Source organism: Cryptomeria japonica, chromosome 1 (assembly GCF_030272615.1).
Source record: "Cryptomeria japonica chromosome 1, Sugi_1.0, whole genome shotgun sequence".
Lineage (NCBI taxonomy): Eukaryota > Viridiplantae > Streptophyta > Pinopsida > Cupressales > Cupressaceae > Cryptomeria > Cryptomeria japonica.
The window spans coordinates 311156940-311169216 of NC_081405.1; the positions used below are offsets into that span (position 1 = coordinate 311156940).

The 12277-nt window shown below is 36.9% G+C and overlaps 1 protein-coding gene across 1 annotated transcript in view; it reads left to right on the forward strand.

Annotated features, from left to right (window-relative positions):
- LOC131049727 (E3 ubiquitin-protein ligase RSL1) overlaps positions 1-12068 on the forward strand; it is a 29828-nt gene extending 17760 nt beyond the window's left edge. Inside the window, exons 2-3 of the mRNA XM_057983791.2 lie at positions 10837-11474; positions 11684-12068. Of these exons, the coding sequence (XP_057839774.2) occupies positions 10837-11474; positions 11684-11792 (747 nt within the window). The 3' untranslated portion in view covers positions 11793-12068. The remainder of the gene's footprint in view (positions 1-10836; positions 11475-11683) is intronic.
- Positions 12069-12277: the final 209 nt, after the last annotated feature.

The following is a 12277-nucleotide window of genomic DNA, read 5'->3' on the forward strand; positions in this document are numbered from 1 at the left end:
TAGCAGAATACTTAGATATTTCAGTTTATCTCAAGTCTGTAGTAGGCGGTGGGGTTTATATTGTCAGATTATGCTAATTAGATTTCTAGATAAAGATAGTAAGGAGTGAATAGAATCAGCTATGGGTCTTGGATAGTCCAAAAGACAATGTATCCCTTTTTCAAAATGAATATAACGGGTGCTGCCCCTTTGCAGCTATTAAATTATCAAAAAAAAGAAAACATAATTCTTTAAATGCCCTTTGATCCGTTTGTTCACTATCTCAATTTCTCCATCCGTTTGAGGTTGATAACTAGTGCTTGGAAAAACCTTTGCACCTATTAATCAAAAGAGTTCTTGCCAAAACAAACCAATGAACTTGCTGTCTTTATCACTCACAATATTGCTTGGCAGCCCTATAGTGTAAACACTTCTAAAAACAAATCAGCCACCTCTGGAGCCTTCTTTTCAGACTATAAAAAACATATTTAGTGAGTCTATCCTCTACAACAAAGATGGAATCCTTACCTTGTACTTCTAGAAGATTAGTGATATAATCCATAGAGATACTCTCCCTCTTTGATTCATAGTGAGTAACGGCTACAGCAAACCAGCTGGAAATACACATTCTACATTGTTATGTTGACAAGCCGAACACTCTGTAACATGTCTGAAAACATCACTCTTGAGTTCCATAAAAAAATGTTTTTGAAGTATCCTGGTTGACCAGCTGGTGATGTGTCATGACATGTCCTCAAGGTTTTCTCCATCTTTGTTTTTGGACAAGATACATCTAGTCCTTATAGAGGATGAGCTCATGTACCACTTTCTATTTGCCATCTTTGTAATGTCCCCTTCCTGGTTTACCTATTTTTTTGTCCCAAATTCATGAATCCAAACGAAACAGGGAATATATTATAGTTAGAGGGATAATTCTCACTCAAGAATATAATATAGTTAGAGGGATAAGTCTGTCATAGAATTAGGATGATACAGCCTGTAACTAAATTATATTTCTGATTTGATCTTATAGCTATTCTGATTACTATTATGGAACTCCTGATATTATCTTTTCTATATTCTATATATATATATGCCTATACCTTGTCAAATGATGAATACCTCCACTCTTACGTGGTTGTGACAGAGGCTCTTGTTGATCCCTTCTTATCTGTAATAAACTCCCATATATTATTCCTCTTATTGACTATTACCTTAAGAGTTCTTACTGATCTTTTCAATCTATTATTATTTTCTGATCATGACATCTTTTTATATATATTTTATATTACCAACTATTAATGTATTTGCATATTATCTTTTTACATAAATCATTGATACCACCCCTGCCTAAAAACATAAGTTGATTGTATAATTTTGGCTATAAAGGCAGACAGATCTGACATTGTATATTAAATATGACTGTCATACGTATTGCTGCATAAAACATTATCAGGCTTTGAAGCATACGTATTAAACACATCCCTATGCATGAACAAAGACGTTTCTGCCTGTCATTTGCTACATATACTGTAGGGGTCGGCCTTGCCTTTCTTTGTTTTATTCTTTCCCCCCAAGTCATTCTCTGCTTCGATGGATTCAATTGCCATCTTATATTTCGCTGATTGAATAAATGCGTTCCTTGGATGCTAAGAGACATCTCCCTTCAACTTAACAATTCGGCTTATCACGCCAACCACACCCTTCCATAATTAATTATTATTATTCTTTTATTTATTTCTGATTTCATTTATATGATTAAAGAATATTATTAAATATTAATTAAATAATAATATTTAATAAATAAATAAATATTTAATAATTTCAAATAATCATTCGTTAATAATTATTATATTCATTATTAATTATAAGTGTTTATTATGCTCTATATAATGATCAAGGAGGGAATATGACAATCTTGTAGCTTGCCATTTAAAATATCGATAGTAAATGTGTTCTTGGCATACTTAACTATTATAGAAACCTTCCAATTAATAGATATATCAGCCATGGAACACAAATAAGGCTTCTTAGATAATGCATCAACCACAACATTATTCTTTAATACTTAATGTCAAAATATAGGTTTTTAACACACCCATTTTTGTTGTCTATTATTCAAATACTTTTGATTGAGGATAAACTTCAAACTATTATGATTTGTCTTCACCACAAACCTCTCACAACATAAATGTTGTCAGAACTTGACAGTGCTTGCACAATGGCTAGCGCTTCCTTTTCACATATAGAAAAACTTCTCTTTGACTCCTTGGGCTTCCTACTATCAAGTGCTATGGGGTGTTTGTTTTGCATCAAAATCACTTTGATCCCCTCTCTCGAAACATCACACTTTAAACAAAAGGAAGTGAAAAATCTAGAATATATAAAAGAGGACATGAGATCATTACAAAAGCTCTTTGACCTGAATCACTCCAAGAGAAAGCGCCCTTCTCTGTCAATTTTGTCAATGGGACTACTTATGAAACCCTTTGACAAAACTCTTGCAATAGCTGTGGAGACCATAATCCTCTCAAGTGTGTTATATTCTTAAGTGGAGACCAATCCATAATTGCCTCAATCTTTTCGCCGTCCACTTTAGCCCCTTGGACACTAATTTTATACCCTTGATATGATATCTTTCTCAACCAAAACACACATATTGAAGCCTTGGCAAAAAATGACTGTTGCTCTAGAATACCCAACACCTCATCTATGTGCCTTAAATGATCCTATCATCTCTTGCTATAGATTAAGATGTCATCAAACAAATCTAGTACAAATTTTGTCAATTGCATGATATACACTTGATTTATGCATGATTGAAATGTGGATGGTGTATTAGTCAACCCAAATGACATGGTCCAGAACTCATAATGCCTATAATGGCACTTGAAAGCTGTCTTATACAAATTCTCATCACTTACCTTACTTGGTTATACCATGATCATAGATCAATATTAGAGAATTACACTATACTATGAAGCTTGTTTTTCAACACATCGATCTTGGGAATGGGATAGCGATTCTTGATTTTCTTCTTGTTAAGGGCTCTATAATCGATGCACATCCTTTTAGAACCATCCTTCTTTTTGACCAAGACCATGGAGGGAGCAAATGGGCTTGGTCTCAATTGTATGTGTTCCATATCTAACAGCTCTTTAGCCGCCTTTTTAATCTCTTACTTATGCCTCCTAAGATGATGATAAGGTGTGGTTATGATTGGTTTTGCTTCCTCCTCCGACTCAATTACATGCTAGAAACCTCTATCCATGACCTCCTTTGGGATTCTCTCCTCTGTCAGTGCAAAATAATTTAGTACCTTTTGAACAAAATGTTGCTCAAATATGACAAAATCTGAGTGATTGCAATACATATCCCAGATATAGGTCCAACATTGGACCGACAAGTCTCTTCCTTCTCCATCTTGTGTCTTTAGTGGCAAGTCAGGACCCCAGACCTTCTTCCCATTGCATAGAAGCATGTGACAAATGAGTGAATACCATTCGAAGTCAAATTTCTCTATGTTGGCCTTGGCTTTCACAAAACTTTCATGTATCTTGTGACCTAATCACACATCACCCCATTCTAAATGGGGACCCCCTACGTTTTAGGTCCACATGGTCTTTTGGTTGTGGTTTTTTGGGTCTTTTCGCAGCAATTCCTTTGGTCTCCCTAGGTTTGCAAATGTTTTGACAAATTTTGATTAAGTTTGCAAGTGTTTTGAGCGAATTTGGCCAAGATTGGAGCTTGTTTTGTCTATTTTAGGGTTTTTGCCCTTTAGACTTAGATTTGAGGTCGTTTTCTTAGGGTTTTGGAAAATCAGAACGTAGCAATGAAGTCAGATTCCTTCAAGGAAGCTACCAATGAAATTTGAGCGAATTCTGAGCACTTATTATTTTTAGTTTCACTGTGTCTTGGATTGGCCTAATTTTGCATTTAAACAAACTTGCTATTTAGCAGTTTCTATTTTTAGTGACTGTTATCTTGTCTGGGTTTGCCCTAATTTGATGTTTGGAAGTACTTACTATTTTTAGTTAGTGTATTTTTGGTAGGTCTATCTCAGATAGTTGGTAGGACATTGATGGTAGAGCATTCCTTAAAATACAAGTTCCAAATCCGGAAAAGTTAAAAAAACAGGTAGTTGATTAGAAAAATGTTTGTTTGGAATTCTTTCTTGAAATGAAAAATGCATGAAAAATTACCCTAAGGCATGAAAGAGTTCTCCTTCACTGAAAAATATTCCTATTTCCCATAATGGCATTCATGGCAAGGTGCTTGGGCGCTAAAACCTCACCAAGGAGGAATTTCCACGCTTTTCAAATTTCTATCACCTTGCAAATGTGCCCAAGCTATAGGGGGTAGGGTGCCAAATCATAGTCAAGAAGGAAAAATCCAAGCTTCATAAAATTCCTTCATCGTTGCCAATATGCGCTCCAGACAAGAGTAAGGCACCAAAATGGGGTAAGGGAGGAAAATTCTCCCAAGGCAAAAGTTCCTCTTTAGTGAAAATGCGCTCTTGGCATGAAATGGGCGCTAAAGTGATGAGCAAGAGGGATTTCCTTCCAAAACCAAATTTGCTCCAAATGGGGTAGTGGGCATTAGAAGTAGGTTGAGGAGGAATTTCCAAGATTTTCCAAAATCCTCCTTCATAGTGAAATGGCGCCCAAGTAAGAGAGAGAGCTCTAGGATGGCATCAAGGAGGAAATTTTCACGATTACCAAAATGCCTCCTTCCAATACAAAGCATGCTCCAGGTCAAGTAGAAGAAGCAAAAAACGTGGTCTAGGAGGAAAATTCAAAAATTCCTTCCTCAAGGTGGAAATATGCCCAAGGAGAAGAATTCCAAAGCACAGAAAAATTGGCTAAGTGAGGACTTTCTCTCTCCAGAACTCCACGCAAGGCAAAATTCCCCAAACATGGAAAAATGGTCAGTTGATAAATTTTTTTCCCTTCAGGACGACATGTGAACAAGAATGCAGAAGTATTCCTTCAGGCCAATTTTTTTAACAATTTGTCTTCTTCTTTTGTTGAATAGATCCCAGAGTCTGTGTGTTTTTGAATTCCCTTTCTCAATTTCCTTAGCTATCTATCCAGTAGATAAACTTACTAAATAAATTTATCAATGGAGGAGGAAGTTCAGGAAATTCTCTAACTTCACCGGTATCTGTATCTTTGATATATCATTTTTTTTTCTCCCAAATCGATAGTGATGGCAGCTGCAAGTTCCTTTATTAGGACATCTGCTAATGGATTGTTTTCACCACTTGGAGTCAATAATTGACTTTCCTTTTGGTCAAGGTACTACCTCCCTTCCACACATAATTCTTCATTATGGAGTGTACTCCTCCATTATGGCATCTTGCCAAACCTACTGACCTGCTGCCTCTTTAAAACTAGAAGGCTTTGCATTAATGATGGATGACATTAGTCCTACATAAGGTAGAAATTCTTTGGGAGAATGAATTTGCTCCAAATTGAAGACATAGGACTTCCAACTTGCTCCTGCACTCCTCGTACGCTAAAGGCTTTTTTAGCTGAATTGGATGGAAAAGAGGCCCCAAAACCTTTGAAAACTTGCTGATCTGAATCTGTTTTTTGTGATTTCGGCAGATCAGTTTTTGAGACTGCATATTCCTTTTTACCGCCTTAGTCACTGCTGCAGGTTCCTGAGATTTAGAGGACTATGCATCCTTGTCAAACTTGGCATCTTTGCTTACAGCTATCTTCCTCTGAGATGGAATATAAATTCTGTAAGCTTTCGAGGTCTTACTATAACCTACAAAGACTCTTTGAACTAGAAGTTTTCTTTCATGCCCCTGGCACGATACATCTTTCACCATTATATATTGTTTGTCTAAACCAATCACCTTGATAGATATTCAAAGACAATCATATTTATCTCTGCCTTAGATCGACCAAGGATATATGATAAAGGAGAAAAAATCAGTGTGTATTAATTATGATGGACTGAATATATTCAGTGATGTGCAGTGATACATATTCCTCTACTTTAGGTGCCAAAGAAGAAACTAAAGGTTCAGAAATTATGCATGAAAAGAAGCAATGTTATTAGTTACAAAAGCCAATTTAAACGAGCAGAGATTATAATTTTATTGAGTCAGAAAATCAAAAGGCAGCGATATGTTAGTCAAATGGCAATGGTTAGATTGTAAAGAGACACCACCTTTAAGAAGGGACGTGGCCATGTAAAAGACAACCCTATACCACGGGTTGAAGGGATATTCACATAAATATTGCATCAGTCAATTGGCAATGGTTAGATTGTAAAGAGACACCACCTTTAAGAAGGGACGTGGCCATGTAAAAGACATAACCCTATACCACGGGTTGAGGGATATTCATATAAATATTGCAGATTGGCACTCAAGGGAGAGCATCAAGAAATTAAGGATATTGATCAGGATCAAACCATTATATGTAGTCTGCACTCATGGAAGGAGATCAGTTTGATAATAGGCATCAGCATTCAAAATACAGTCTTATATTACAGCAGTCTTGTGTCCTATTCATTTTGTGGTATGCAATATAATGATAATGTTTTATTATGGCTATAATGAAAGTAGTTAATTTTATACAATTATCTATTTATTCAATCGAGTCTCCTATAAGCCATCATGTAAGGATTAGAGAGTTACCTCAATAAGGAGAGCAGATTCGTGTTCCCCTTCAAGTAGCCCACCTTATGTTGGATGGACAAGAGTTCCTACCACTTGAGGCCAAGGGGTTGAGTTATCTTGGTGGGATACTTCGCACCCTTGGGCTTAGTGTGGCGGTGAACGTTGGGCTCCTCATTGTGGAACCACGATTGGGATAGCAGGTATGGGTTCCCCTTTTAAGTAACCCACTTCATGTTGGATGGACAAGAGCTCCTGCCACTTGGGGCCAAGGGGTCGCGTTATCTTGGTTGGATGCTCTGCACCCTTGTGCTTAGTTGTGGTGAATACAGTGTGCGTTATCGTGCTTCTTCTGCAACCCCCATTATGGCTGATTATGATTGAACTATAGATGCTTTGCTTTCTAGAGTTAAAATAGCTATTACATGAATTATCTAAATAGATATAGAAATAATTGGTCTTCTGAAGTACGTTTCAAATGTTGTCTAACATGATTGCAGGACCTAAACCAGGATTTATCTTGCTGAAGACATTTTAATTGCTAAAGTTAAAATTCTAACTATATTGCATTTCTTATTTTAATTGAACTTGTGATTTTAGGACAAGATTTAGGATCATCCCAAAAGTGGACATTACATTTTCAAGGTCCTTATTTTCATCAGGAATATGAATATAAATAGGACACCTAAAAAATGTCTCCTCTGGTGTCTTGTCCTTGAACACTTTGTGAGGATACCTGTTTTGAATATATACAACTATAAGACATGCTTTTGCCCAGAGATACATGGGTAGATCTAGATTGTGGATCATATATTTAGTTATCTCTATGGTAGATTTGTTCTTTCTCTTTGCAACCTCGTTCTGTTGAGGATTGCAGGGCATTGTCAGCCCTATCTTAATTCTTTCTTCCCTGCAAAAAGTTTCAAATTCCTTGGAGGCACACTCCCCTCCATTTTGAGACCTTAATATATTAATCTTCTTTCTTGTTTGATTTTCGAAAAGGGGCCTTGAACTCTTGAAACTTCCCAAAAACCTCATCCTTGGTCTTCATGAAGTAAATCAACGACTTCCTCTAATACTATTATTCGAAGTAAATGCCGCCTGATAAGGAAGCTGAAGACATGTGTCCACATTTATTTAAATAGATTAGATCAAGTATCTCTCTTTATCTATGATCGCTGCTAAGAAAAGCAACTTTTACATGCTTCTTGAGTGCACAACCCTTGCATGCTCCTTTCTTCTCAACCTTGAAGACAAGCAATCCTTGTACCATGTTTTTCAAGATTGGAAATGTGTCTTTTGTGCCAAAGCTCAAAAAGTTGTCACTATCATGCACTAGAGTTCTCAGGGATTTCCTTTCAGCATATATAGGCCATGCTCTCAAACATCTCTGGCTAATAGTCAAGTAGGGTCCGGCCATTTCTTCTGGATGAGAACTTGGCGATAATCAAAGTTGGCCATTTATTTGATCTGTCGATATTGAAACTGAGAAGATTTTTAGTTAAACTATGCACATATAAAAAATCAGGAAGCTCAAGGATATTGCCTGATGGCATCTAGAATGAGATAGATCCCACTCTTGCAACTTAATATATGGCATCACCACCAAGTTCTACTTGCATGTTTGCCTCTTGCTCCTGAAATTTGATTTTGGCTCTTTTGTTAGAGGCCATATGTTGAGAGGCTCCACCATCCTCATACATGCCAACATTAGGCATGATGTTAAATTTCATGCATGAGACTCTAGAGAAGCGTGTCTCAAGCTTGGATGAGAGCTTATCTGTTACAGCTGATGCTTCTACACTCCCCACATACTGCTTCTGTTGCTGCAGCTTTCCCTTCTCCTTTTTCTAATGGCACTGAGAAGGAAAATGCACACTTGTAACACTTGATGTGGTTCAAGTCCTTTCTTGGTTAGAGGAACCTGAACCTCTTTCTCTTTCTTCACCTTCTGACCCTTCTTGGGTCCTCCCTTCTACTTACCCTCCTCCATCTTGCTGATGTAAGGCAAAATTTTTCTCCTCCACCATACCTACAATAGTTTTGAGTCTCATCTCCTCTGGGATGAAGTCATCCCACAGCCTTCCAAAGGTAGAAATCTTTTTATGGGATTAAATCCCACAAACAAGAGGTTGGTAAGAGAATCCATTAAATGTGATTGGTAGCAGTTCTTTGCCCTTGACTTCTCCTCCAATTACTGCAAGTTGATCACGGTGCTCTGTAATCTTCATTAAGTAGGCAGCTATGGTATCTGCCTTGCTCATCTGCCTGAATCTTTGCTTATTTTTTAGCAACATTTTTTGATTGAATTTCGGAATTTCCTTACTCTATAGTGACCAGAGCATCAAACATGTTCTTCTCAGTGGTCTTCCCTGTGATGTAGGGATCAAGTGATTGTTTATAGCATGATGATGACATGTTTGGCGTTGGCCATTTCTTCTTAGGACCTATCAGTTGTGTGGAATCAGTAGGCTCTGCAACTTCATTTGCAACGAAGTCCTAGAGATCCTACTCCAACAACATCTATACCTGACATTTCCACAGGAAGAAGTTAGAGGACTCTTCCAATCTATCTTCATATTTGAGGCTGAAAGTAGTCATACTGTTGCATTGGAATAATTTGCTAAACAAAACAAATCAGTGGCCTAACAAAGATTTTATATGTTATCACAGGTCCATTGTGCTTTCCTCAAGCACAGATCATGTGCATCTTACCCCTGAAACCTTCTGACAGCTCCCTCTCATAGGTAGCAGCTCTACTATCCATTCAAGGATTTTTCTCAGAATGTTTCTGTAAACTGCATTTGAGACCATGATAAAATTTTTCAACCACAGTACAAAGCTTCTGCGCTTTGAATATTTGAATTCCTACATGAACAACACTGAAACTACCTTATAAAAACACACTTTATGTTTGATGCAAGAATATATTTAACTTAAACTATACTAAACAAAAAATTCAAATCATGATGACTGTCAAAATATATCATATGAGTCTGCTGCATACTTAATAAAACTTCTTATCACTAAATTTTACGTCTGCCTTTTCAATTATAGAGTTGGAAAGGTGTGTGATCTGCGTGAAGGGAAAGTCTGTGCTCTATCTCAGTTGAACTGAAACACAACAAACTTAACCGTAGATAAGCTTACCTTAAACTTATGTGGCGCTTAGGCCTTGAACTCCAGTCTTAATTTAGTGGGTATGTAAAATTGGTGCATGGACTTAACTAAGTCTATTAACAGCTATCTAAAGCTGCATCATAATTGGAACTGATACTCAGTCTTTGTTGACTGATGGTGGATGCTAACTGGAACTGTTATTACAGGAGAGTAATCATATCTACTAGCTTGCTACTCTGTGCACAATATATATTAATTACTGTCTTTCAATTGCTCTGAGTGGTCAACACAGTTCTTCAGTGGAGCAACTTGTAAGAGAGCAAACTTTAATGTCAATTGCAAAAACATGCTATTTTTAATCTTTAAATTAAAAATCTGTTTTGATTTTGGGCTATCAATGCTGCCAGGTTTTCCATAATCAGTTCTATTCAAGCAGAAAAGATTGGAAGGGAAAGCAAGATAAGTTAGTACAAGTGAAACATTGAAACTTCAAGACTATTTCTAGAAAAGGACATTCATTCCATTATGGTGTCCGAATAAAGCTCACCTACATGCTACCTTGTGTGCAATACATTTTAATTAGCATCATTCGATTTCTTTGACCGGTCAACATATATTTTGGTGTAGCAACTTGTCGGAGAGCATGTAAAGGTTATTGTTGTTTGTGTCTTGCAAACTTCAAAATTAGTTGCAAAAATATGCTATTTTCAATCTTTAAATTAAAACTATCTTTAAATTCCAAGCAATGAATGCTGCTAAATTTTCCATAACCATGTTTATTTAAGTAGAAGGAATTTGAAGTGAAACGTGATTAGTTAGTACAAGGTGAAGTTAGTATCTCAAATCTTTTTATAGTGAATTACATTCATTCCACTATATGGTAGCCTTTAATTAAGCCTAACTAGCTATATTAAGCAATACATTTTAATTAGTCTTTCAATTGCTTTGAGTGGTCAACATACTATTTTAGTTTAGTGACTTGTAGACGAGTATGTAATGGACATTTGTTGCGTGTTGTTGCAAAAATGTGCTATTTTCTGTCTTTCAAGTACGACTCTGTTTCAGTTCCGAGCCATTAATGCTGCTAGACTTTCCATTATCAGGTTTATTCAAGCAGGAGGATTTCTAAGGGAAAGCAGGTGGATTCTGAATTGCAATCCCGGGAACGCTCCTACCAAATCACAAAGTCATTGCAAGTAGAATTGTGTGGCATCTGTTTTGATGATGCAGAACAAGAAATGCATGAGGGCCTGCATTGTTTACATCGCTATTGTCATTCCTGTATAACGCGGTATGTGAATTCAAGGGTGGCACAAAAGAGGCACCAAATATACTGCCCCCATGATTCTTGTGGGGAGGCCTTGACACAACAAGAGTGTGCCTATTTTCTTCCAGCTGAGATATATGATGCATGGTCGGCCCTCGAACTGGAGGCACAAATTAGCGAGTCTGAGAAGGTTTACTGCCCTTTTTCTGACTGCTCGGCTCTCCTGTTGAAAGAGGAAAATGAGGATTTGCTCAACGCGGAGTGTCCCTTTTGTAACAGAATGTTTTGCCTGAAGTGCATGGTGCCCTGGCATGCTGAGCTTGAGTGCTCAGAATTTCAGAAACTGCCACCAGCTGAACGAACACAGGAAGATTTGCAGCTCTTAAAGCTCGCTGAAGACCGCAAATGGCAACGTTGTGGAAAATGCAAAGGAATGATTGAGTTAGCATATGGCTGCATTCACATTACGTGCAGGTTAACAAGTCTCTACTGACTTCTTGTTAGGTTCTTTTTTTGGATTTTCTTTAATGTCAAACTTACCCTCTACCTGGTATGTGGTTTAAATGTGGTTTGATTTCTGGTCAGCTTTGTATCTCCCCGTTGACCAAGCTGATGAAACATTTCTGTAGCTTTATTGTTTATTTATTTGCCTAAATTAGTAAAGGTTAGAATGGGATGTGCAGGTGTGGCTATCAATTTTGCTACGAGTGTGGTGTGGGCTGGGCGAATGGACGCTCCAACTGCAAATGCCCACTATTCAATGAAAACCACCTACTGCAACGAACAAATTGATGTTTGTTACAGCAACTAATACTCACAGCTGCTAATTTCTCTTGTATATAGATTTGTTAGCAGTCCCTTCAAGATGCAACTGTATAGTCCCTAATTTTTTGTATTGTATATAAATTATGTTGGCACACCTTTTGAAACGTTATGGGACTAGTATAAATTTTAGACTATTCATATCAGATTTAAAATCAGACTTTGTGGAAGGCATGGTTAGACTGTTTTCAAAGGAACAAAGTGAAGTGTTTTGCCCAAAATATATAATCTGGATTTGTGCCTTAATTTATGTATTGTATTATGTGTTTTACCAAAAATATATTGTTTGGATGTGTGCTTCTAATTTTTGTTTTGTATTATGTGTTTAAAGGCAGTGTTCTTTTTGATGTTTTCAGCTGTTTTATGAAGGAGCTTTAGGATCTATTTTATGGAATCAGAGGTTTAGGAGATGAAAAAATGAAATACAAAGATAAATTGGGATTTACTTTTGAAAA